Genomic DNA, 21,121 nt, shown 5'->3' with positions numbered 1-21,121 from the left:
ATCAATAGGGCTCCCAGGGGGACCCCTCCTCCACCTGCCGGGCCCAGCAGTGCCCAGGAACCCACTTCCTGGGCCCCGAAATCGTGCCCTGGGTCCTCTGCAGCTGGGCCAGGCCCAAGCCCCCACTCAACTCCAGTTTGCTCAGGGTCCCCTGGAGCCCGAGTTCCAGGAGGACTGGGTAAGGGGCTGGAGGGGCACCTGAGGGAGAGCCCAGGATGGGGGAGGAGTCCAGGGCCCCAGCCTCAGCCCAGCCCTGCCCACGAAAGGCCCCAGCGCTGCAAAGGGGTTCCCAGGGTAGCCCAGGGGCAGTGCAAGGTCCGGGCACCCGTCCCCACTCCTGCCTGCTCTGACGGACTGTCCCCACACGGCCTAGAGCATGAACAGTGCCTGAGGGGCGGGAGCTGATGGGAGGCCAGGCCAGAGGGGTGGGGGTCTCAGGCCTGCCTCTGCCCCCTCCCCTGCACCGTTGCCCTCCTTACCTCCACCCCCATCCCCCATCACACTCCCCCCCCCACCGCAGGTGCCTCCTATCTCTCTCTGCCCACCCCACCCCCCCCCGCTTCATGTTGGCCTCCGCCTCGTACACCAAAGGCTCCCACAGCCCCAGCACCGGTGAGACAGTAGGAGACCCTCTGCACGGCACTGCCCACCCAGCGGCTCCCCCAGGCAGCCCCGCTGAGGGAGCTCCCTGGTGCCCCCTCAGAAAACCCAGTCTGCGCTCCCAGACCCCTGGGCCACTGGGGAGGGGTGACAAAGGGCGGTACACGCCGGCCTCACAGCCCCAGCGAGGGGTCCAGGCAGGGCCGAGCTGCAGGCACCCTGACCTCGCCAGGACCCCCGTGGGCCTGATGCCCACCCTCCTGCCCCCACTAGGTGGGTGGCAGGGCCCATGCTGGTCCCATTCAGGCAGTTGCCCTGACCCACACCTCCCCCTCGATAATTTCCGGCCGCCTTGGGGCCATTCCAAAGCCCGAGGCCAGGGCTGCCAAGAATCCAGCTCCCGGGCGGAAGGTGCCAGGCACTGGGACGGGAGCCCGCACCCTGCCGGGAGCCGGGCCTACGTCTAGGGGTGACCAGCCCCTGTCCCCTCACCGGCCACAGCTGCGTCCCCTCTGTGTCTGCACCACACACGGGACCTCCTTCCCCAGCTTCATCCCTCCCAGCCCGTACCCCAGATACTCACACCCACCCCACTCACCGTTGCTCAGAGCCGTTGACCGCACTCAGTCCTGTGCTGAGGCCCTGGCTGGCCTGGGGTGGCCTTGGACAGAACCAGGGGGACAGGTGACACTTGCCAGATGTGAACAGGGCCCGGGACCCCATCAACCCAGAGAGGCCTCTGCAGGGAGGCGGCCTTCTCTGTAATCCGCTGCCACTGGGGGAGGTACCAGCCTCAGCACCCCAGGTAACAGGACAGGCTGAGCTCCACAGGGTGGGCGGGACTGGTGCAGGCGGGGATGCGTGGTACGGGGGATGGGCCTACGCCCAAGGCCAGAGGGGCCCCGGGCTGAAAGAGGTGCCCAGGGGCCCCAGCCAGAGCCCCGACAGCTGGCCGTCGGGGGAGGCTGTGCCCAGCACATCCGGCCCTCGGCCTCTGCTTCGGGGACAGATTTGACTTCTTTACCGTGGCCCAAGTTTCCCGTCACCCCGGGGCCTGCTGGGCCTTTCAGGATCAAACTCATACAGTGCAAACGGGGCCTCGCTTCCCCTCCCAGGGTCGCCAGGCTTGGAGATGGAACAGTGGTAGGGCTTGGGCTGGGGGCGGGGGGGGTTCCCAGTCCCCAGTGGGAAGTGACCAGAGGCCCCAGAGGCAGGGCAGCACCGAGGCTCTTGCCCCCTGCCCCCATCCAGGCTGCTGCGGCGGGACTTTCTGGGACTGGAGAAAGGACCAGCCACGCAGGGGCCTCTGGCCGCCCGCCCCCGCTCACCCTGCTGTGGCAGCGCCCAGGCCTGTCCTAGTCAGTGCCTCTTACATAAGCAGCCCTGTGGGGGGCTCAGCGGCCGCTGGGCTCAGCTGCCCTGTCCTGCCCCCAGCATCACGAGCCTCCAGTGGGCTGTCCTTGTGCCCTGGGTGGAGGCCAAGCCAGGCCCATAAATAGGGGTCTCCCCGGTGGCCTCCGCGCCTCCTGCCTGCCTCTCTGCCTGCGCTGCCTGCTCGGCTCTGGGAGAATGGCCGCTCTGAACATTCTGTGGACAGGGCTGGCCCTGCTGGGGATCCTGGGGGTCCTGCAGATTCCAACCCAGGCCCAGGCCGCCCTGCAGCCCAACTTCCAAGAGGACAAGGTGAGGGGCTCCTTGCCGGGTCCCCAAGGCGGGACAGGGCCGTGTAGGGAGCAGGGTGCTCCCTGGGGCCCAATTTTCTCCCTGGGAAGGGGGTGCTGAAGGGAAGGAGGGCTGGACCGGCAGGAGGAGGCTGACCACGAGAGGCCTTCCCGGGCAATTCGCCAACCAAGATCTGGGTACATTACCCCCGACTGGCAGGGAAGAACCTGTGTCCACGAGCGCCCACACGGCACATGCAGACACGCGGATCACCTGCGTGCCCGTCAGCCCTGACCCAACACGGTTAGCCCAACGAGCTCACGATGCCCAGGGAAAACAGGCACACCTTCCACACCTGGGTCCTAGGACACAACTCCGTGGGCGAGCGCGAAGATGGGGATGCTGCACAGGGCGGCGCCAGGGGATGGCCACAGCAACCGAGTGCGCGCGCGTTCGCGACCCTCCCCCCACTCCCCGCGCGCGCGCGCGCGCGCACACACACACACACACACACACACACACACAGCTGGCGGCGCGCTCCCCCTCGGGAGCTGTGGGAACAGTCGGAGTGGGTCTCGCAGCCCCGCGCCCTGCTCCGACCCCTCCAGGGACGGCCTCGGCGCCCTCTGGCGCCAGCTCCACGGCCAGGCAAGGCCGGACCCAGTGGAGGGGGAGGGGCCGGGCTAGAGAGGAGGGGGAGGGGGAAGGGCGGGGGAGGGGCGGGGAGGGGAAGGATGGGGGAGAGTGGGGGAGGGGAGGGGAGGGGGAGGAGCGGGGCGGCCACCATGGCGCGTCCGGGAGGGTCCCGGCTGACCAGGGTGGGGGCCGTTCGCCGCAGTTCCTGGGGCTCTGGTTCACCTCGGGCCTCGCCTCCAACTCGAGCTGGTTCCTGGAGAAGAAGAAGGTGCTGTCCATGTGCAAGTCGGTGGTAGCCCCCGCGGCAGACGGTGGCCTCAATCTCACGTCTACCTTCCTCAGGTGGGCGGCGGGGCGGGCTTCTGGGGCCGAGAGCTCCCTGCCCATGGTCGCGGTCTAGGGACAGCCCCCACCCCTGCCTGACCCCTGACCCGCGGGTGACCTGCCCACAGGAAAGACCAGTGTGAGACCCGGACTCTGCTGCTGCGTCCTGCAGGCCCCCCAGGCTGCTACAGCTATACCAGCCCCCGTGAGTGGGGCCCCTCGCCAGACCCCAGGGTCAACTCAGGAGTGACACCTGCTGGTCGGGGACTCTGGGTGACACCCTGCCCTGCAGGACATGGAGGGGGGCGGTGATGGCTGCTCTGCCAGGGTCGGCCTGGATCTGCCCCGGGATGGAATCTCCCCAGCTGTCTGCTGCCCCGTCCCGCTGCCCCCAAGGCTTCCCCCACACCTTCCGCAGCTCTCCGCCCCAGGACCTCGGGCCTCCTCACTCCCGGCCCGGGAACGACCTCCCCACTGCGAATCTCTCCTCCTCCCGAGAGGAGTTTGGCTGCAGAGTTTGTGGCTGTCCCATGAACTCCCGATTTTCTGAGCCTGTGTGTTTGCTGGGCCCCCAGGACTTCTGGTCTGGGGCCGCTGGGCTGTGCTGGCAGGAAGCAGCGGGCTGGGGAGGGGCAGGGAAGGCAGCTGAACAGAGCGTGGGGCATCAGGGCCCCTCCCACGCCGGCCCACAGAGGCGCCCTCCCCAGGGGTCCCCGACCCACCGCGGTTGTCTCCTGGGCCCCCAGACTGGAGCGGCAACCACGAGGTGTCGGTGGTGGAGACGGACTACGAGGCCTATGCCCTGCTCTACACCGAGAGCTTCCGAGGCCCCGGCCAGGACTTCCGCATGGCCACGCTCTACAGTACGTGCCCCACGCCAGCTCCCGCCGCCCGGCCTGAGGCCCGGCCCACGGGGCAGCTTGGGAACTCCCCAAGCCTGGGGGTGGGGGCCGAGCGAGGTCTCCCGGATGGAGGCCAGCGGCTTCTCCTTCTGCCCCAGGCCGCACCCAGGCCCCCAAAGCTGAGATCAAGGAGAAATTCGCCACCTTCGCCAAGGCCCAGGGCTTCACAGAGGATAGCATTGTCTTCCTGCCGCAGACTGGTGAGGGGCCGCTAATCTGACGGGAGGGATTAAGGTCAGGTTACAGGCAGACACACGGTCTCCTGATTCGGGGGTGGCTGAGGCCTGGGGTTCATCCAGCCGACCGCCCGCTGACCGGTACACGGCCTCCAGAGTGTGGGCGGTCTGTCCTCCACACCGTGACCTTGGCCTGAAACACCCCCTCCCCGTGTTCACCACACACCCACTGTGTGCCAGGCCCCGGGTCGGCCCCCAGGATACGTAGGCCCCCAGCCCGGTGGGGGGCAAGCCCTAGGGGTGGGTGTGCCCGTGGGGACACAGGGACAAGCGCCCTGGGCTCAGCACGGGCTCCCCGAAGTCTCAGCGCCCATGGCCTCCCTGGGGCAGGCAGCCTGCTCTGGGCCCCTGGAGGGACGGGACCCCCTCCTTGTTTGGAGGAGCGGGGCCAGGGAGCGGGGTGGTGTGCTGCAGTCAGCAGTTTGAGGGTCAACCGAGACGCTCTCCAGGGCCGCGGGGTTAGCGACAGGTGGGGCGGGGCAGGTGGCCCGGCCTGGGGCGCTGACCGCCGTCCCGGGCTTTTCTTGGCAGACAAGTGCATGGAGGAGAACACGTAGGTGAGTGGGGTGCTGGGGGCCGCCTTCACCCAGCGGTGCCCGCCCATGCGTTCCTTCACTCACTTGGTCGCTCAGTGCACGCTCCCCACAGCCCCACCCACCATGCAAGGCTGGTCCAGGCCCCTGGGGCTGCTCCGAGGAGGAGGGGGCTCCACCGGGGTTCCGCGAGGTCGCTGGGGTAGGAGGGGCTGGCGGCTGGAACAGGAACCGGGAGGGGAGGGGAGGGCAGGGCGGGGAGGCCCCCATCAGGGGGTGGGGCCCTGGGACGGCCATTCCCCCGTGGCCTGCAGCCAGCAGGGGCCTGGGGCCCGGGGCCCGGACTGCGGTGCTGCCCGCCACACCGACAGGTCCTGCTCTCTTGGCCAGGTGACCCCAGCCCTCAGGACCTGGCCATGCTGCCCTGCTCAGCCTTTTCCTTCAACACCCCCAAGACCCCAGCCCCGGCTCCTGCGCCACCGGCCCTGCCCCTTGGGCTTTATCCCAGCTCTGAGAATAAACTCCGGAAGCAAGTCAGCAGCCTGGCCTCTGTCTGTCTGTCCTGCAGTCGTTGCCCCCCTGGGCCTGGCTTTGGCAGGCCCCCAGGACCTGACCGCCGCCCTCTTAGGTCTCCCTACCCCCCCTGTAAAATCTTGGAGGCTGGCTCTGCATGACACCCCCAAGGGGTGAGCAAGGGCCCGCTAGCCAGGCGCCTGGTGGAGTGGAAGACACGGCTGGGTCAGAAGCCAGGACAGCTTAGGGGAAGCGCCGACGCGTCCCCCACCCACTCCACTCGGGGCCCTGATCTCACCACAGCCCCTCAAGGCCCAGCGGCAGCTGAGCCGGTCCTGGTCAGGTGCCCACAGCCTGCCCGCTGCCCCCCGTCTGGGAAAGGCCCGAGGCCCAGGGCAGTTTTTGAAGGCGTGGGATTAGTGCACTCAGGCTGGGCAGAGATACGGGTTTGCGGGGACCAAGACGAAGGTGGCCGGAGTGTCCGTGCCCCCCTGGACTGGGACAGACTGACTGGGCTGGAGACAGGCCACCCTCCCATCTCCCATGGCTACCTGAGAGTCTCCAGTCGCCTGGCCTCTGGCCTGGGCCTCAAGGGCACGGCCCTGCCCGTTCGCCAGGCCTCTGGCACCAAAGCTGAGCCAGAGACCCGAAGCACGGTCTCCCCTCCCCGCAGTCCCTCACCGTCTGCTAGCCCCCGGATTCCTGGCCGGCGTGGCCATTCTCAGGCCCCTGTCCTGGGCCCTCCTGGCTCACAATGTGCAGTGCCCACTGCAGCCCACCAGACCCCACCCAGGCAGACGTCAGCCAGGCCCCGCCCAGGCACCGAGGGTGTGAGGCTCAGAGGTGAGGGTGGACTTCTGGGACGCTTCCTGGAGGAGGGGGCCTGAGGCTGGGCCTCGGCCAAGGGCTGGGGGCCCCGTCCCAGAGCGCCTGCCGGGCCTTCGCCTCCCCTTGCTTCGGGCATACGGCCCCTCCCCAGGAGGAAACACCTGTGCTGGCCGGGGGTGGCTGGGGGCCACTGGGCCAAGGTGCTCCAGGGTGCACCTCGATCGTGAGCCCATCACAGTGGGCTCTGTCCCAGCATGCCAGCGCCCCAGGGTGTCTTGAGGGCCTAAAGGCACAGTGGGAGGGGCCACCTCAACTCTCCTACCCCGCCCCTGAGCCCGTGCAGTCGACGAGAGACACCCTCCACCACGCTGCAGGTGCTGCTCGTTGGCTGGACCCTCGCGCTGCTCGCGGCATCCCCAGCGGGCCCAGGTCCCCACCCAGGCCAACTCTGACACCAGCCAGGTGTGTCCAGACTTCCCTAGGCCAGACCTGCTCCTCACAGACAGCCTCCTTCTGGCTGCGTTCTACCCAAAGAGGCTGGAGGGCTGGGGTAGCCCAGCCCAGCCCTGCCCATACCCTCTCTGGCCCAAGCTTAGCTCATGTCTGGGGACAGGGGACAGAGCTCGCGTCCGTCTGCTCGTCCAGCTTGGGGTGGGTGTGCTGCGGAGGACAGCAGGCCCCTCAGCCCCGCCTCTGGGCTGTGCTCACTGCCACTCCCCAGGCCTCAGACCGGATGAGTGGCAGCTGCCCCGCCCCCTGATTCCAGGTCAGGGAGGCTGTGGCACAGGGGCTGCCCCCCAGCTCTCCCTGTCCCCTCCCTGCAGTTCCAGGGCATCTGGTGCACGGCTGGGGCGGTGTCAGATGACCAGGGCTTCCTGGACTCCAAGGACAGCATGAAGATGCCCGCGGTCTTGGTGATCCCTTTGGCCAACGGCGACCTGGGCCTCAAGTTTGGGTACCCCGCTTAAGGGATCCCAGGAGCCCCACCTCGGACTGGCCGTAGGCCCGGCCGGTGTGAGGTCAGACGTGAGCCAGCAGGAGCCAGAGGTGTCCCTGACCCGTCAGGGAGCCAGAGCCAGGCCCGACCCTGACCCTGCGCGAGGCTGCGGGGGCCGTTAAAGCAGCAGCTGCAGCTCGCCTGCTCCCCGAGGGGCCCGCCTGAGGCCTGGGCGTGGAGGAGCAGCGTCCTTGTGCGTGCGTGCGTGCGCGTGTGCGTGCGTGCGCGTGGGTGTGTGCTGTGTGCGTGCGCGTGGGTGGGTGTGTGCGTGTGTGCTTGCGAGTGTGTGCTGTGTGTGCGTGTGGGGGGTGTGCGTGGGGGTGTGCGCGTGCGTGCGCTGCGTGTGTGCACACGTGCACGCACGTGTGTGGGTGTGCACGTGCGTGTGTGTCTGCAGGGGAAACCGGAAGGCCCCACAGACCCCGCAACCCCAGGCTGTGTCCCCCTGCCCCCCACGGTGTCTCCTGACCTGTAAGTGAATTATAAAGCACCTGTGTGATTAAGCATCGATGTGACGGCGGGGACAGGTGGGCCCTGGGACAGGCTGGACACCATCGCCCACGCGCGGCCGTCGGCAGCACCTAAGTGGCAGCCGTTTGTGTCATGGTCGGGCAGCGTCCTCAGGGGCTGGGGGCTGGCCCGGACCCTCCCCGCTCAGGGGGCCCAGTGGGGCCGCAGCGGCCTGACCGGGGCTACTGTGCAGGCTGCTGGGGTCCTCCTCCCCAGGCCCGATGGCGGGTGCCAGAAGACGGACGTGACCCTCACCAAGGATGCCGTGGACGGGCGGCTCAGCAGCGCGGGTGAGGTGGGCAGTGCCGGGAGAGAGACAGAGGGTGGGCAGCGGCAGGGCTGGCTCGGCCAGGGCCGTGCGGAGGGGACGGGGCGTCCTGAGCCGGCGCCCAGCTCAGCAGGCTCTCGCTTCCCCAGCCATGGCCCAGACCAACATCCGGGTGGCTTTCGCCGACTACAAGCACTTCACCGTGTTGTACTCCAAGACGCAGAAGCGGGACGTTAGGAACGTCTGGCTGCGGCCCTACAGTGGGTGATGGGTGGTGGGTGACCCAGCTAGAGGGGCAGCACTCCTGACGCGTCCCTCAGCCCATCACGACCTTCTCTGGGGGCCACATGCAAGGTTTGGTCTGTAGTGCCCACGTGCCCTTCGCAGCAAGCTCTGACTCGGTGGCAGGTGGAACCACCATCTCCCAGTGTCTCCTTGGGGTCCCTCCCCACCCCCTGCTCCCCACTTCCCCCTCCCCCTCCTAGCCCTGCCTCTCTGCTCACCGGCCCTCCCTGCTCTCAGCCCGGGCCCCAGAGCCATTTCCTGAAGATGCCCAGAAGATGCAGCAGCTGGTACCCCAAGTGGGCTTGAACCGCAGCCAGGGCGCCCTGCTGCCCAAGTCAGGTGAGCGCTGTCCCCGTGCCGGCTCAGGGCTGCAGGAGCTGAAAGACCCTAGACCCTGATGGTGGGGGGCGGGTCGGGGGGAGCCAGGGCCCAAGCCTCACTCCACTGGCCCCGGACCCAGAACAGGAGGACCAGGGGATGGTGGGCGGTGCCCTGGCCGGTGCCCCTCAGGGGGGGGTCACAGGCCAGGAGGCTTGGCTACTCCGGGGAGGGTGCAGCGCCTCCAGCCCGGGGAGGGGGCACTGGGTGTCTCCTCGGGCCCTGCTCTCTTCCACAGACCAGTGTGCTGGCGCCCTCGCCTAGGTGAGTGCATGGGGCTGGCCCGGACCCAGTGCCCTGCTGACCCAGGGAGGCCCCTCCTGGCCAGAGGGCTGCACTCTGGGGGTCCTCCGTCCTGGGGCAGCGGCGGGGAGGGACAGAGTGGGGCCCCGGGGCGGGCCCAGGGAGGGCAGGAGGAGGTGAGAGGATGCCGCCCCTCCCCACAGCTGCTGCCCGGTTGGTTTGCAGTCAGGGACCCAGCCCAGGGGTTGGAGAAGAGGCCCGTGATGCTGGGGCTCAGGGTACCCAGCCCTCCTCAAAGAGCGGCGGCCTCCCTCCACCCCCAGGCCCCAGCACCATAAACTGTCTCGAAAAGCCAGCGCTGTGCTTTTCTTGGGTGGGGGCAGGAATAGGGGGTTGGGCAGAGGAACCGTGTGGACCGGGGCAGGGGCACTCTGGGTCCCCCTGAGGCCTGGGACCCGCCCGGAGAGGGACAGTGCGGGGCTCAGCTCCAACCCTGCAGGGAGGCCCCTCCATGGCCGGTTCTGGGGACCCAGAGGGACTGGAGCGGGACCCCTCACCACCCAGGCAGGCGTTAGGCCTGGGAGGGGCCGAGGCTTGGCCCCACGGGTGGTAGGATCCTCCATCGGTCAGACAGGGCATCACAGTGGCTTCCCTGGGTCCCCCACTGACCCCGGGCGCCAGGCCAGGGGTGCTGCCCTCGCAGTTGCCCGACCCACACCCAGCACGTGCCTGGGCTCCACAGGCCCTGGGGTCCTCCCAAACCGCAGCCCGAGGGGGTCTGCGCCGCTCCCCCCCCCAGGCGGCCTTCCAGCACCCCTTCTCCCTCGACCCCCGCCCTCAAGGCAGAGCTCTGTCCTGCCGTGTGTTTCTGAGGGAAACAGCGCGGTCCTTCAAGGACTGGTCCTGAAGGATTTGAGGGTAAAATGGCACAGTACCTGTCACGTAACTAGTTCAGAAGAAAATCGTACCAGCTGTAAATATGTCAAAATGTTGATGGTGGTTGCATCTGGGTGACGGTCTGTTATACTATCATTTCTGCTCTTCACTCGGTTAGACAGTTTTCCTGAGAAACACAGCCCTGTCCTACCCGACGGCGAGGTTACTGGGATAAAGAGCCCCGCATCCCAGGGACCGCAGACAGCCCCTCCACACCTGCACCCAACACCTGGAGGCCCCGCCGCCGCCCCTGCCGCCTGGCCGACCTGCCGGCCTCTGGCCCTCTGCAGACACTACAAGGGCAGGGTCTCCCCCCTCCCCCCAGCCTGACACCAGTCCCACTATGTGGGAGCAGGTGGGAAGGCCCAGAGATCCAGCACCTCCCAGCCAAGATGCCACCTGCCAACCAGCAGAGGCGCCCGCAGAGACACTGGTGATGAACTCGCAGTCAACTTGCTTTTCTTTTCTGCCCCTGGCAGCGCCGTGTGGCTGGTGGGATCTCTCTTCCCCAACCAGGGATAAAAGCCGGGGCCCCCGGCAGAGCAAGTGCTGAGTCCTAAGCACTGGACCGCCAGGAAATTCCCAGCTGATCTATTGATCAACTGATCTATCGGTTGTCATTCAGCTTCCACGTGGAACAAGAGAAGACGTGGTGGAAATCGCTCAGGAGCAGGGATTTAAGGCGGGGCGGGGTGGGGGGAAGAGTCTCCAGCAGGCTCTCGGTCCCTTCCTTCCCCACTAACTCAACCCTCCCATGTCCCCTGGGAAGGATCTGGAGTGAGGAGATGCAGTTTTCCCTTCACGGCCCATTGGGGGGCAGCCCCCCAGGGCCCCTCTGGACCCAGGAAGGGTCATGCCCCTGGCGGCTGCGGATCAGCCCAGTCCTGCATTCCCAGCTCCGGCCACACGGGGGCGGACTTCAGCCAGTTCTCCACCCGGAAGCCCAGGGCTGCGTGTGTAAGATCTGTCGGCTGGCACCCTCCTCTGCTCGCAACTACTCCAGTGGGTCCCATCTCACTGAGAGTAAAGGCCAAAGTCCTTAGGTGGCCAACAAAGGCCCCCCGATCGGCCTTCTTCTGACCCCACCAGTATGACTGCAAAGAGCCGGGTCACTGGAAAAAAGATTGTCCCAAACCTCGGTGCTTCGGGTGCCTTCAGCCCTCGGACCAGCCTTTCCAACGCCCTCCTGACCTCCAGAGACGGGGTCCGAGGAACCACGGGGGCTCTTCCCAAACCTCCCTCTTTTTTTTGTTTTTCTTAAACTGTGTCTTTTCTTTCTTTCCAACCCTCCCTCTCAGTCAGCTGAGGTTGGTTACTGATTATTTACATGGACGAGAGGAAGAGACAAGTTTTGTTTGAGCTAAACTGAGGACTGCAGAGCAGAGACCCAGATTCAAGAAGCACTTGACTTGCGTTCCCCAGGCTACACAATGGGGGAGGCCTATACAAGCAAAAACTGCAAAGTTACGTAAATTGTCAAGAATTAGAACAGGAGCTGGCAATAAGGAAGGTGCTTATAGAGCAAGAATTGGTTGGGCTCCAAATGCATAGTTACCAGGAGAGATCTTGAGATTAGAAGGTTGCTGGTGGCAGCAACTAGCAGATGCTATTTTGAGAACAGTTGGTCATGACCTTGAGTCTGATACAGCTCAGAAAATTCAAGTCCCCAGTGATGCAGGAACTGTCTGAAACCACATCCGCGATGGCCACCCGGCTCCAATTCGGATGCCTGAACCACAGTTTAATATCTTCTCAGAACAACAAACATCAAACGTGACAAGGGTACATTTCTTCAAGTTTTCAAAACAGATTAGCAGGTACACAGCAAGTCAGCATGACCTTGGCGTCTGGGAAGGGAATCTCATCTTCGAAGGAATACTGGCATTGGTGTTGCTGGGGAGGGGGCAGCACGCAGCATTTATCCCTGTATTCAAAGTGGACATTCTAAACAATCAGGTAATGCATTTTTCTCCTCCTCCTCCTTATTTTTTAATGGTTAAAGCAGATATACAGTTTACGTTTGACGGGCCATAAGACAGACTGTTCTAATTAGCGTAAAGTTCAAGCCAAAGTATGTCTAATCCAGAATAACTTCCCCATACCTTAATATGTGCAAATTTCTTTCATCAGCTGTGTCTTCCCGAAGTGCTTGTTTAATTCTTTCTGTGTTGAGTGTGCTCTTGCTCTTTTCGCTGTTCTAAGACACAAACTTTAGATGGGAAATTCCTGAGAGATCTCCCTCCTACCCCTCCTTGTTACGTGAACGTGATCGCAGTAGGCTTCTCATATGTGCACTCTCCCTTCCACATGGGACAGGACACCCAGGACAGGTCCTCCCTGGCATCAAGGGACGAAAGTTGCTGAATCTGTAAAAAACCTGACCGTTGACCAGCAATGCTTTTAGCGAAAGCATGTAAAGATGAATAAACAGAAACCTTATTTAAAATAGTCAGGAGGCCACAAGGGGGAGACCTCACCCCATACTGTGCAGCCTCAATTGCAGACCAACAGGAAGGTTACTAGTTACTACCCAGCAGGAGGAAGATTTTTCTTCCCACCCAGCAACGGCCCAGCCAGTGAGAGACCAGCACAGTTCAGCCAATGAAAAGCCACCACACTTCCAACTCCCAGTTTCCTCCAATGGACTCTTCTGTTTAGAACACCCCACCCCATTCCCCCTTCTCCTCTATAAAAGAGTTTCCTGTCTTTTGTTCTTCGGATTTGCCTGTGGTTTCCCCTAGATTGTATGCCCTCAATTGTGATTCTTTGCTCTTCCCAAATAAACCCACGCTGCTGGCAAAATAACTGACTATTTTATCGTTTTAGGTCAACACACATGAGATAACACAAGTCCAGGGATTAAGGACCTGATACCTTTAGAGGTCATTATTCAGCCTACCACATTCTACCTAGAGACAACTTCCTAGAGCCTGAGCACTGTGCCTGGAGGGACTAATGTTTAAGGCTGTCCCGGGGGCTGGTGACTCCACACTCACATCTCTGGGCCTGATCCTCTAGAGTCTTGTGTACACAGCAGCTTTCATTCATCTCCATCAGACATACAGCCATATCAAGAGCTCATAAGACGAAGGAGAGGCGCCCATGTCCTCTCCAGTCCTGCCTTAGCCCAGTCGTCTTGGAAAGAGCACTTTTTTTTTTTTTTTTTTGGCTGCGTCAGGTCTTAGTCGCAGCACGCGGATTTTTCTTTGCAGCGCGTGGGCTTCTCTCTAGCTGTGGCGTGCAGGTTTTCTCTCTCTAGTTGTGGCGCATGGGCTTAGCTGACCCTCAGCATGTGGGATCTTAGTTCCCCAACCAGGGATCGAACCCGCGTCCCCTGCATTGGAAGGCGGATTCTTTACCACTGGACCACTGGGGAAGTCCTGGGAAGGGCATTTCTACTCTTCCTAAATGCAGGGGTCACCATGATCTCTCCCCTCCTCCCCTGCACCTCTCTCCAACTCCACTCTGAGCCCCTGGCACAGCTCTGTCCTGAGGAACTCAGCAGCCCTCTAGTCTCCCTGGCCCCCTCACCTCCACTCCCACAGCCCTTCATCCCCTCACCTCATGGCATTCAACATGGGCTTTATACACATAAATCAGAAGTACCACTCCCCAGCCCACCCCCGCTTAAACCCTCCAAAGACTCCCCACTCTGCATTCACTCACTTACATATTTATTGAATATCTCTATGTGCCAGCCACTGTTTAGACACTGAGGATACAGCGGCAGATAAAACAGAATGTCCTGCCCTTGTGGACCTCATGGGGAAAATTGGCAATAAACAGGATAAATAGCTATATTAGTCACCTACTGCTGAAGACCAGATTACCCTGAAACTCAGTGGCTTTAAACAACAGCGTGTATTGTCTCCCAGTTTCTGAGGGTCAAGAATCCGGTCCTGGGTGCTCTGGACCCTCGGCGCAAAATCTCTCGAGAGGCTGCAGTCGAGCCACTGGCTGGGGCTGTGTTCTCATCAGAAGGCTCAGCTGGGAAAGGGTCTGTGTCTCAGCTCCCTCACTGGTTGTTGGCCAGGCCTTGGTCCTTTGCCACGGGACTCCTCATGTCATGGTGAGCAATTCCAGAGAAAGAAAGAAGTGACAGCCCATCACTTCTGCCACATTCTATTGGCTGGAAGCCAGTTACTCAATCCAGCCCACCCTCAGGGGAGGGCTACACAAAGGTGCAAACGCAGGAGGCACGTGGTTGGGGGCCATCGTAGAGGCTGCTGTCACAACACGTTAATCAGAATGTACTCTATGTAGTGACAAGCTGGAAAACAGATGAAAGAGGAGAGAGGACATGAGATGTTGGGCCGGGTGCTGAAACTGGATATAAAACAATAGGGAAGGCCTCACCGAGAAGGTGACTTTTGAGTGAACACCTGAAGGGAGTGAGTAACTCTGGGGAAAGGGGGTGCCGGGCAGAGACAACCGCGAATGCAGAGGTCCTGAGGCAGGAGCCTCATGGGAAGGGGCTTGTCGCGTGAGGGTTGTCGAATAGGAGGAAGCAGGCGACGAGGCAGGCCTGGCTGCAGCCATACTTGAAGTGCATCAGCACAGCCTACAAACCCACCTGCCGCCCTCGTACGCCTCGCTGCGGGCACCCTGGCCTCTAGCAAAGCCCTGAGCACAGCTGCTCTGTGTCCACTATGGGGCTTCCGCAGAGGCTGCCCCCTTTGCCTGGTACCCTCTTTCCTGGCGCGCTCCACCTCTCTCTTCTTCCAGGTCACAGGCACTTGGCACGACCTGAGGATTGCATGTTTCGTTTGTTTATCTGTCCATCCCATGAGCTCTCACAAACTCCAGGAGATCAGAGACCTTGTCTCTTGATCAAGGTGTGCCCAAGGCCCGGGACAACACGAGGCAAAGAACAGGTGCTGGGTAAACATTGTGGAATGCATGAACGAGTGGCGGAAGCCTGTTGCACCGGTTACCGTACTTTATTCACTTTCGTATTTTGACTTGTTTCAGTTGACAATAGGAAGCTGGGTGCGAGGGGGAGGCCGCAGCAATCAGCGAGGGGGTCAAAGCAGTCTGAGGCCAGAGCAGTGGCCGGCGCGGCCTGCGCCCAGTCAGGGTTTGCGCGAAGGGGGGGAACCCCGGACTCAGCGGGGACAGAGCAGGGGGTAAGGCTCAAAGAGACCCCGAAGTGTGCGCGGGCTCCCGAGTCCCGGAGCGCGCTGCACAGCCCTGGTCCCGTAAAACAGCTCTCAGGACACGCTGGCCCAGCCCGGGAGCCCCGCCCTGCGCACGAAGCTCCGCCCCCACCGGTGCAAGCACCGTCCCGTGACTAAGCCCCGCCCAGCGAGCCCCGCCCCGCGCAGGCCCCTTGGGCACCGCTCGGCACTGCCCCCCCCACCCCCAGCCCGCCCACTGGCACGGGCCCCGTCCCCTCTCCGGAAGCCTTCCGCCCGCGCAGGCGCCCTAGGTCCCGAGGTGGCCCTAGGTCCCGAGGCGGCCCTGGATCCGCCCGGTCCCTCCGCCTGCCGAGGTGCCATGGTTCCGCCGCCGCTGTCGCCGCCGCTCTGCACGCTGCCGCCCGGCCCCGGACCCCCGCGCTTCGTGTGTTACTGCGAGGGGGAGGGCAGTGGGACGTGGGAACGCGGCGCCTTCAACCTCTAGTGAGTAGCGGGGTCCGCAGGGCTGCGGGCAGCTCTGCGGGCGGTCCTGCCTGACAGCCCCTCCCCTGCAGTGTGACGGACGCCGCGGAGCTTTGGAGCACCTGCTTCACGCCGGACAGCCTGGCGGCCCTCGTGGGTAACAGGGCTCCTGGGCGGCCGGCAGCCTCCAGCACCCCACGCCCGCAGCGCGGACCACGTGTGGGATCGAAGGGGGCGGCCTGGGATTCCCCGGAAGGGTCAAGACACCCTTCCCACGGCTCTGTAGCTGTAGTCCTAAGATTGGTCCCGGGCGGCTCTGGGTCAGGCAGGTTTGGGGTGTCCCCAGTAGTCCTAGGGTGTCAGGCACCTGGTGACCAGTCCCTGTGCCCTGTAGAAAGCCCGTTTTGGCCTGAGTGCGGCTGAAGACATCACCCCTCGCTTCAGGTGAGCCCCTGGGGGGGGGCAGGTGGGATGGGGAGCGAGCGGCGAGTGGGTCTGGTCACAGCGCTCAGCCCGCCTCCTTTCCCAGGGCAGCCTGCGAGCAGCAAGCTGTGACTCTCACCCTGCAGGAGGACAGAGCATCCCTGACCCTTTCAGGGGGGCCCTCTGCGCTGGAATTTGAGCTCTCCAAGGTGCCGGGCCCAGAGGCAGCCTCCAGGTTGCAGGCACTGACACTGGGCCTGGCAGAGCGCGTGTGCAGCTTGGAGCAGCGGCTGGCAGGTAGGGTGGGGGGTAGGCATCTCACACTCTCACTGGGGTCCCCCTGCTGGGGCCTCCATTCCTGCTTTCTCCCCAGCTGCTGCAGAGGAGACGGCCAGCAGCCCCAGGAAGAGCTCCCGGCAGGTGGGCCCTCCGCTCTTCTTACCAGGTAAGGCCTGTCACCTGTGACTTGGGTTGGGTGACTCAGTTTCCCCAGAGAGAGGATCTGTCTGTGTGGAGAAGGGGTTGTGGCCCTGGCATCCTGCTAGATTCAAGAGCCCCCCTCCCTCATTCTCTTTTCCCCAGACCCGGATCCTCAGAGAGCTGGCCCTGGACCTGGGGTCAAGAGGCGGTGTCCGGGAGAGTCTCTCATCAACCCTGGCTTCAAGAGGTGCCCAGCCATTCCCCCTCCCTCTTGTGCCCAGGGTCCATCCCTGGACCCTGCCCGCCCGTCCACACCCCCATGGTGTCATTCCCTCTTCTCTCCCAGCAAGAAACCAGCTGGTGGTGTAGACTTCGACGACCCCTGAAGGCGCAGCAAAAACTGTGACCGTCGGGAGGCTGCTTGCCAGGGGAGGGGCAGCCCCTGGGACCCTCCCACTGGCACCTGCCCATCCCGCTGCCAGGCAGGAACAGGCCTGCTCCTCCAGCCCCTTCCCCATCAAATAAACATCTTCATCTGGCGGAGGTCACAGAGGTCAGGGCCAGGCTCTGGTTCCTGGGGGCTGGCTCCAGGAGAGGTTCGGGGATTGCCAGGCCTGCGGTCTGGGCGTGGGGCCGCGTCAGGCTCTGCGCTCCATGGTGGAGCTGCCCGGCTCTCCCCACCTGCCCAGCTGTCCCTGCCTGGCCAGCCCAGGAGCCAAGAAGGTTGTGTGAGGTGGGGCTGGGGCTCTGAGAGGCTAGAACTCTGCTCTTGTCCCTCCGGGCACACGCCTCCCTGATGCAAACCCCACGAGATGACCAGGGAGATGGGGGTGGCCTGCCTGCCACCTGGGGCAGAGCTGAGGAATATGGGCCCGCCCTCCGGCCTGGAGACCCAAGTTGCCCAGACGGGGCTCTGTTCCCCACCCTCCCCAGCCATCCTGCCGCCCCACCCTGGCCTGACTGGTTTGGGAGCCCAATCCAGTCCCGCCATCCCTGAGGAGTGGGGGTATGGACCGCACGCCGCCCACTGGGTTCTTTGCCGGTCCTTCCTGGCTGTCATCTGGAGCTGAGCGTCTCACGGTGGGAGTTTGGGGGTGGCAGAAATTGCGGGGCTTCTGGTCCTCGTATGTCCGTACCCGCTCACTGAGGCAGAGATGCCTTTCTGGGGCTGCAGAGGAGCGGGCGGGTGGCGGGGAAGGCGGGCGCGCTAGCGGGGGCGCACGGCGGGCCGGTAGGCCGCCAGGATCTCGGCGCTGTGTGGACACGTGTAGTTGAACTCTTTCTCCTGCAGGGCGTTGTCCGGGTAGCGGCGGACGCCGCGCAACTCAGAGGGGATGGGCGCCTGGCGGAAGTGCGCGCACACCGTCTGCGGGCGAGGGGCGCGGTCGGGGTCTCCTCGAGGGTCCGCCCCGCCCAGCTTTGCCCCCCCCCCGGCCCGGCGCTCCCGTTCACGGTGTGCAGCTTGGGCAGCAGCCCGCAATCGACCAGCGTGAGCTGGTCGCCGTCCACAAACCGGTGGCGTGACTCGCGCAGCTGCGGCTCCCGCGCCAGCTCGTGCTCCAGGGGCGCGCGCAGGTAGCTGTCCAGCTTGGCGAGGGCGCACAGCAGATGCTGGTACAGGGCTGGGGGCGGGGAGCGCGGTGAGGAGCCGGCCGGGGGCGCCACTCCCCCCAGCCTCGCCGTGTCTCCAGATCCTCCTCATCATTGTCCAGCGCGGGCACCGGGTTCTTGATGAAGGCGGAGAATTTGTGAAAGACGTCATTGCCCGCCGCGGTGGACTCCTTGTATCTGGGCGCTAGGCTGGGGAATCTGAGGGTGGAGGGGTTTTGGGTCAGACCCTTGCTGCCCCTTGCGGGGCCCCGGGCTCTGTCCTGGGGGTGTCCTGCCTGAGGGCCCCATCTTGCCCCTCCCACCGCACCGGGCCCTCATTCTGGGGGGCCCAGCGTCTCCTCCAGAAACTCCTCAATCTGCAGCGTGTCCGTTTTGGCGTCGCCGTCATACAGCAGGACGGGCAGCTGTGAACCCGGGGCAAAGTCTTTCAGCACATCTGGGGACCTGTGGGCACAAGGCAGGGTGCCAGCGGCTGGCACAAGGAGGGCCAGAGCCAGCAAGAGGTTCCCGGGGCAGGGGCTCACCTGCGGGGTCCACGGTGGCGAGTGTGAAGGACACGCCTTGAGAAGCAGGATCGTGGGGCCTCTGACAAGAAGGGCGGTGACCCACGCTCTCGCTGTCCTCGCTTGCCTGGATGGGAGGCGTAGAGGGGCGTCGCAGCAGGGAGCACACCCAGGAGCCCCGCGGCCTCCCACTGCCAAGAGGTTGGAGCAAGGCTAGGGCTCCAACTCAGTTGGGCATGGCCTGGACAAGCGGCCGCGAGGGCCCTTCACTCGGTCCCTGGGAGGCGGGGAGGGCTGCAGCGCTGCTGAGAGCCTGGAGGCTGGGCCAGGGCACCGGGGTGAGGGGTGCAGAGGCGGGAGCCTGGCTCTGGAGCTTGGTCCCTCGGCCCTTATCTTCAGAGCATGGGCTGAGGCCAGGCCCCTGGGCACCAGGGCCTGCAGGCTGGTCGCAAGGGGTGGGACAAGTGAGCTGTTTCCGGAGTGATTCACTTTGCTGCACCGGGTACCTCGCTGCCCCGGGCTTCAAGGGTGGGAGGAGGCCAGGCCCTGGCAGCCCCTCACTGGGGTCGGCAGATCTAGGCACGGAGGCTGCCTGGCACAGCCCCTCTTCTGCTGCATTGACCCCAGCCTCCACCGGGCCTCGGCACTGCTCCCTGCCTGCTACGTGCCCGCCCCCCAGGGGCTTTTCCTTCAGGAGGGCTGGGCTGTGCCCGGGAGTCAAGGCTGGGAGTCAGGGTGAGGCCACCCCAAGCCCTTTGGGAATGGTTCACCGGCGCTACCCCCCTCGCCGCCCCCACCTACGCAGCCTCCAAGGACAGCCAGAGCCTAGCGCAGGGCAAGGGGTGCGGACCGTGCCGCAGAGACCCACCCTTCAGCCCTCCCCAGACCTTCCTGCAGCCCGGCCAGCCCGGCACCTTGACAAACAGCCGGGCTTGGCGGTCTCAGCCATGGTGGGGAGCTTCGAGCGGCGGCAGGGCCTGGGCGAGGACGTGCGGAGCTCCCTTTAAGGGTCCCCGAGCGCCCCGCCCTCCCCGGCCCGGGAGCCCGCCCTGTGGAGTCACCTAGGTGGCGCACAGGCAGCCAGGGCTCAGTGCCGGCGTGAGGGTGTGACCGTGGAGAACTGAGTGCTGGGAGCTGGACCGGGGGCGCCACGGCTTGGGGGGCGGAGTGGTGGAGGAGGCCAGTGCACTGGCAGTCGGGGTGCCGACCTGGGAGGGGGCAGCTCTGGAGCAGGGCCGCCCCCACCGTGAGCCCAACAGCCCTCCCTGCAGTGGACACCCACCCCCCACCCCCCCCACCCCCCCCACCCCACCCCCCCCCGCCTGTGAGGGTTCCCAGCCCAGAAAGCCGAGGAGCGGGAGGGAGATGAAGAGCCCGGCCACAGCCTGTTTCGGCCACAGCCTGTTTCCGCATCTGCCGACCAGGGCACTACAGGAGTGATAAATCCTTGGGAGGGGCGCCCCCCTCCCACGTACTGATCTCCGTTAGATACAGCCCCCCCACCCCCACCCAGGGCAGGGCCCACATTCCAAACGTGCCCGAGGGGGACGGGCCGGGCTCAGGTGTCTTTACCCGGCCGACCCCACACCCCTGCCCCTCCGTTGTGGGCTCAGGGCGGGTTTCTCCCTGCTCTTAACCTTTAAAAGAGAGAACGTTTGGGGTTAGAAGCCACAATCTTCTGAGCCATGGGGACCTCGCCCCCCCACCCCCGCTCCACCTCCCCACCCTGGACTGGAAGGAGGCCAGAGGAGGCTGGGAGAGTGGGCAGGCTCACAGGTGTGCGCCTGCCGGCCCGCCCCGATAAGGGCCACTCACCGGACTCCCCACACTGGGGCCCAGCGCCTGGGGGGGGAGGGGGGCTTAGGGAGGAGCCATCGTGGGGCAGCGCCACCTGGTGGCAGCAGTGGGATATGCACGGCGCCTTCCACTCCAAGCCCAGGGCCTCGTTCCCCCGTCAAGGCTCCCAGCCCGACAGACCCTCTCCGGAAGCAACAGTGGTCAGCGCTCCTGGCAGAGGCCCCCTGAGCCTGGGGCTGACCTCGACATACTGTAGAGTTGGAGCCTGGGCCTCCGGACCACCTGCCACCACCATGGGGCTGCCCTCAACAACTGGGGGGTCTCCTGGCTCCCTTCCTGCTTCCCTGCCACCCTGGAGAAGGGCCGAGGCCCCTCCACACCTGCGCCTGTTCGCCAGACGTCCTGTGCGTAAAGGCAGCCTTATGCGTCCGTTAGAAAAATGGTGGCATGGACCAATGAACACGCGGTGCAGAAAAAAGGAAATAAAACACCAAGAGAACACATGACTGTGTTCCGTTGTACACGTATTCCAAGAACAAATGAGACCGACATGCATACGGTTTGTGGTTACAACGGGCAGAAATGTGGCAACCACGTTCTTGGCAAGCGTGGGGGAAACACACTCTGGGGGCGTCCCTGGTAAACACCTGCCACCGAGTCGTCCCCATAAGTACACGAGGGACAAACGGGTGTGCAGTCCCCCGGGGTGTGGCAGAGTCCCGGTGCGTCCACAGGGGCGGACGGAGGAGGGGGGTCTCACTAGCCTGAGATTTACTAGTGTTACAGGCTGAACTGTGTCCCCTCCAAATTCAGATGAAGTCCTCCTCCCCAAGCCCCCACCCCTCAGAACGTGACCATATCTGGAGAGGGGGTCTTCACAGAAGTAATCAAGTTAAGATGAGGTCATTACGATGGG

General features: G+C 64.4%; 4 protein-coding genes across 10 annotated transcripts; 3 read left to right on the top strand and 1 right to left on the bottom strand.

Moving 5' to 3' along the window:
• The first annotated feature begins 2,105 nt into the window (after nt 1-2,105).
• Nucleotides 2,106-6,627, top strand: PTGDS (prostaglandin D2 synthase). Of its 3 annotated transcripts, none has more exons than XR_009564209.1 (7): nt 2,106-2,283; nt 3,101-3,240; nt 3,351-3,427; nt 3,969-4,085; nt 4,223-4,324; nt 4,892-5,095; nt 5,284-5,433. XR_009564209.1 is itself a non-coding variant. In XM_070045655.1 (7 exons), the coding sequence occupies exons 1-6, from the start codon at nt 2,170-2,172 to the stop codon at nt 4,915-4,917; spliced, it is 576 nt and encodes a 191-aa protein (XP_069901756.1). In that variant the 5' UTR covers nt 2,106-2,169; the 3' UTR covers nt 6,609-6,627. The 3 variants fall into 3 exon arrangements, 2 of the variants coding, with proteins under 2 accessions (XP_069901756.1, XP_030693977.1); XM_070045655.1 differs by lacking the exon at nt 5,284-5,433 and adding an exon at nt 6,609-6,627 and having other exon boundaries at nt 4,892-4,917; XM_030838117.2 differs by having other exon boundaries at nt 4,892-4,917.
• On the top strand, nt 6,161-11,980 carry LCNL1 (lipocalin like 1). Its single transcript, XM_060300533.1, has 8 exons — nt 6,161-6,249; nt 6,386-6,457; nt 6,609-6,696; nt 7,059-7,189; nt 7,736-8,031; nt 8,159-8,269; nt 8,532-8,633; nt 9,970-11,980. The coding sequence occupies exons 1-8, from the start codon at nt 6,161-6,163 to the stop codon at nt 10,179-10,181; spliced, it is 1,101 nt and encodes a 366-aa protein (XP_060156516.1). The 3' UTR covers nt 10,182-11,980.
• A 799-nt stretch (nt 11,981-12,779) lies between these two features.
• Nucleotides 12,780-19,670, top strand: PAXX (PAXX non-homologous end joining factor). 5 transcript variants are annotated; one of them, XM_060300122.2, is made up of 7 exons: nt 13,012-15,472; nt 15,544-15,604; nt 15,846-15,895; nt 15,957-16,171; nt 16,248-16,319; nt 16,457-16,541; nt 16,645-19,670. In XM_060300122.2, exons 1-7 carry the CDS (start codon nt 15,348-15,350, stop codon nt 16,661-16,663), a joined length of 627 nt encoding a protein of 208 aa, XP_060156105.1. In that variant the 5' UTR covers nt 13,012-15,347; the 3' UTR covers nt 16,664-19,670. The 5 variants fall into 5 exon arrangements, with proteins under 5 accessions (XP_060156106.1, XP_060156105.1, XP_060156104.1 ...); XM_030838245.3 differs by having other exon boundaries at nt 15,195-15,472; nt 15,981-16,171; nt 16,641-19,670; XM_030838246.3 differs by lacking the exon at nt 15,846-15,895 and having other exon boundaries at nt 15,191-15,472; nt 16,021-16,171; nt 16,641-19,670.
• Nucleotides 15,227-20,500, bottom strand: CLIC3 (chloride intracellular channel 3). Its single transcript, XM_070045683.1, is given in 7 exon segments — nt 15,227-17,660; nt 17,735-17,917; nt 17,998-18,103; nt 18,218-18,377; nt 18,430-18,535; nt 20,224-20,250; nt 20,447-20,500. Coding segments are annotated over 7 exon segments (795 nt in total). The 3' UTR covers nt 15,227-17,501.
• Nucleotides 20,501-21,121: the final 621 nt, after the last annotated feature.

The sequence above is a fragment of the Globicephala melas genome, chromosome 6 (genome assembly GCF_963455315.2).
Source record: "Globicephala melas chromosome 6, mGloMel1.2, whole genome shotgun sequence".
NCBI classification, from domain to species: Eukaryota; Metazoa; Chordata; class Mammalia; order Artiodactyla; family Delphinidae; genus Globicephala; species Globicephala melas.
Note: the sequence above shows the minus strand (reverse complement) of the source record. Positions and strands in the feature narration are given on the sequence as shown.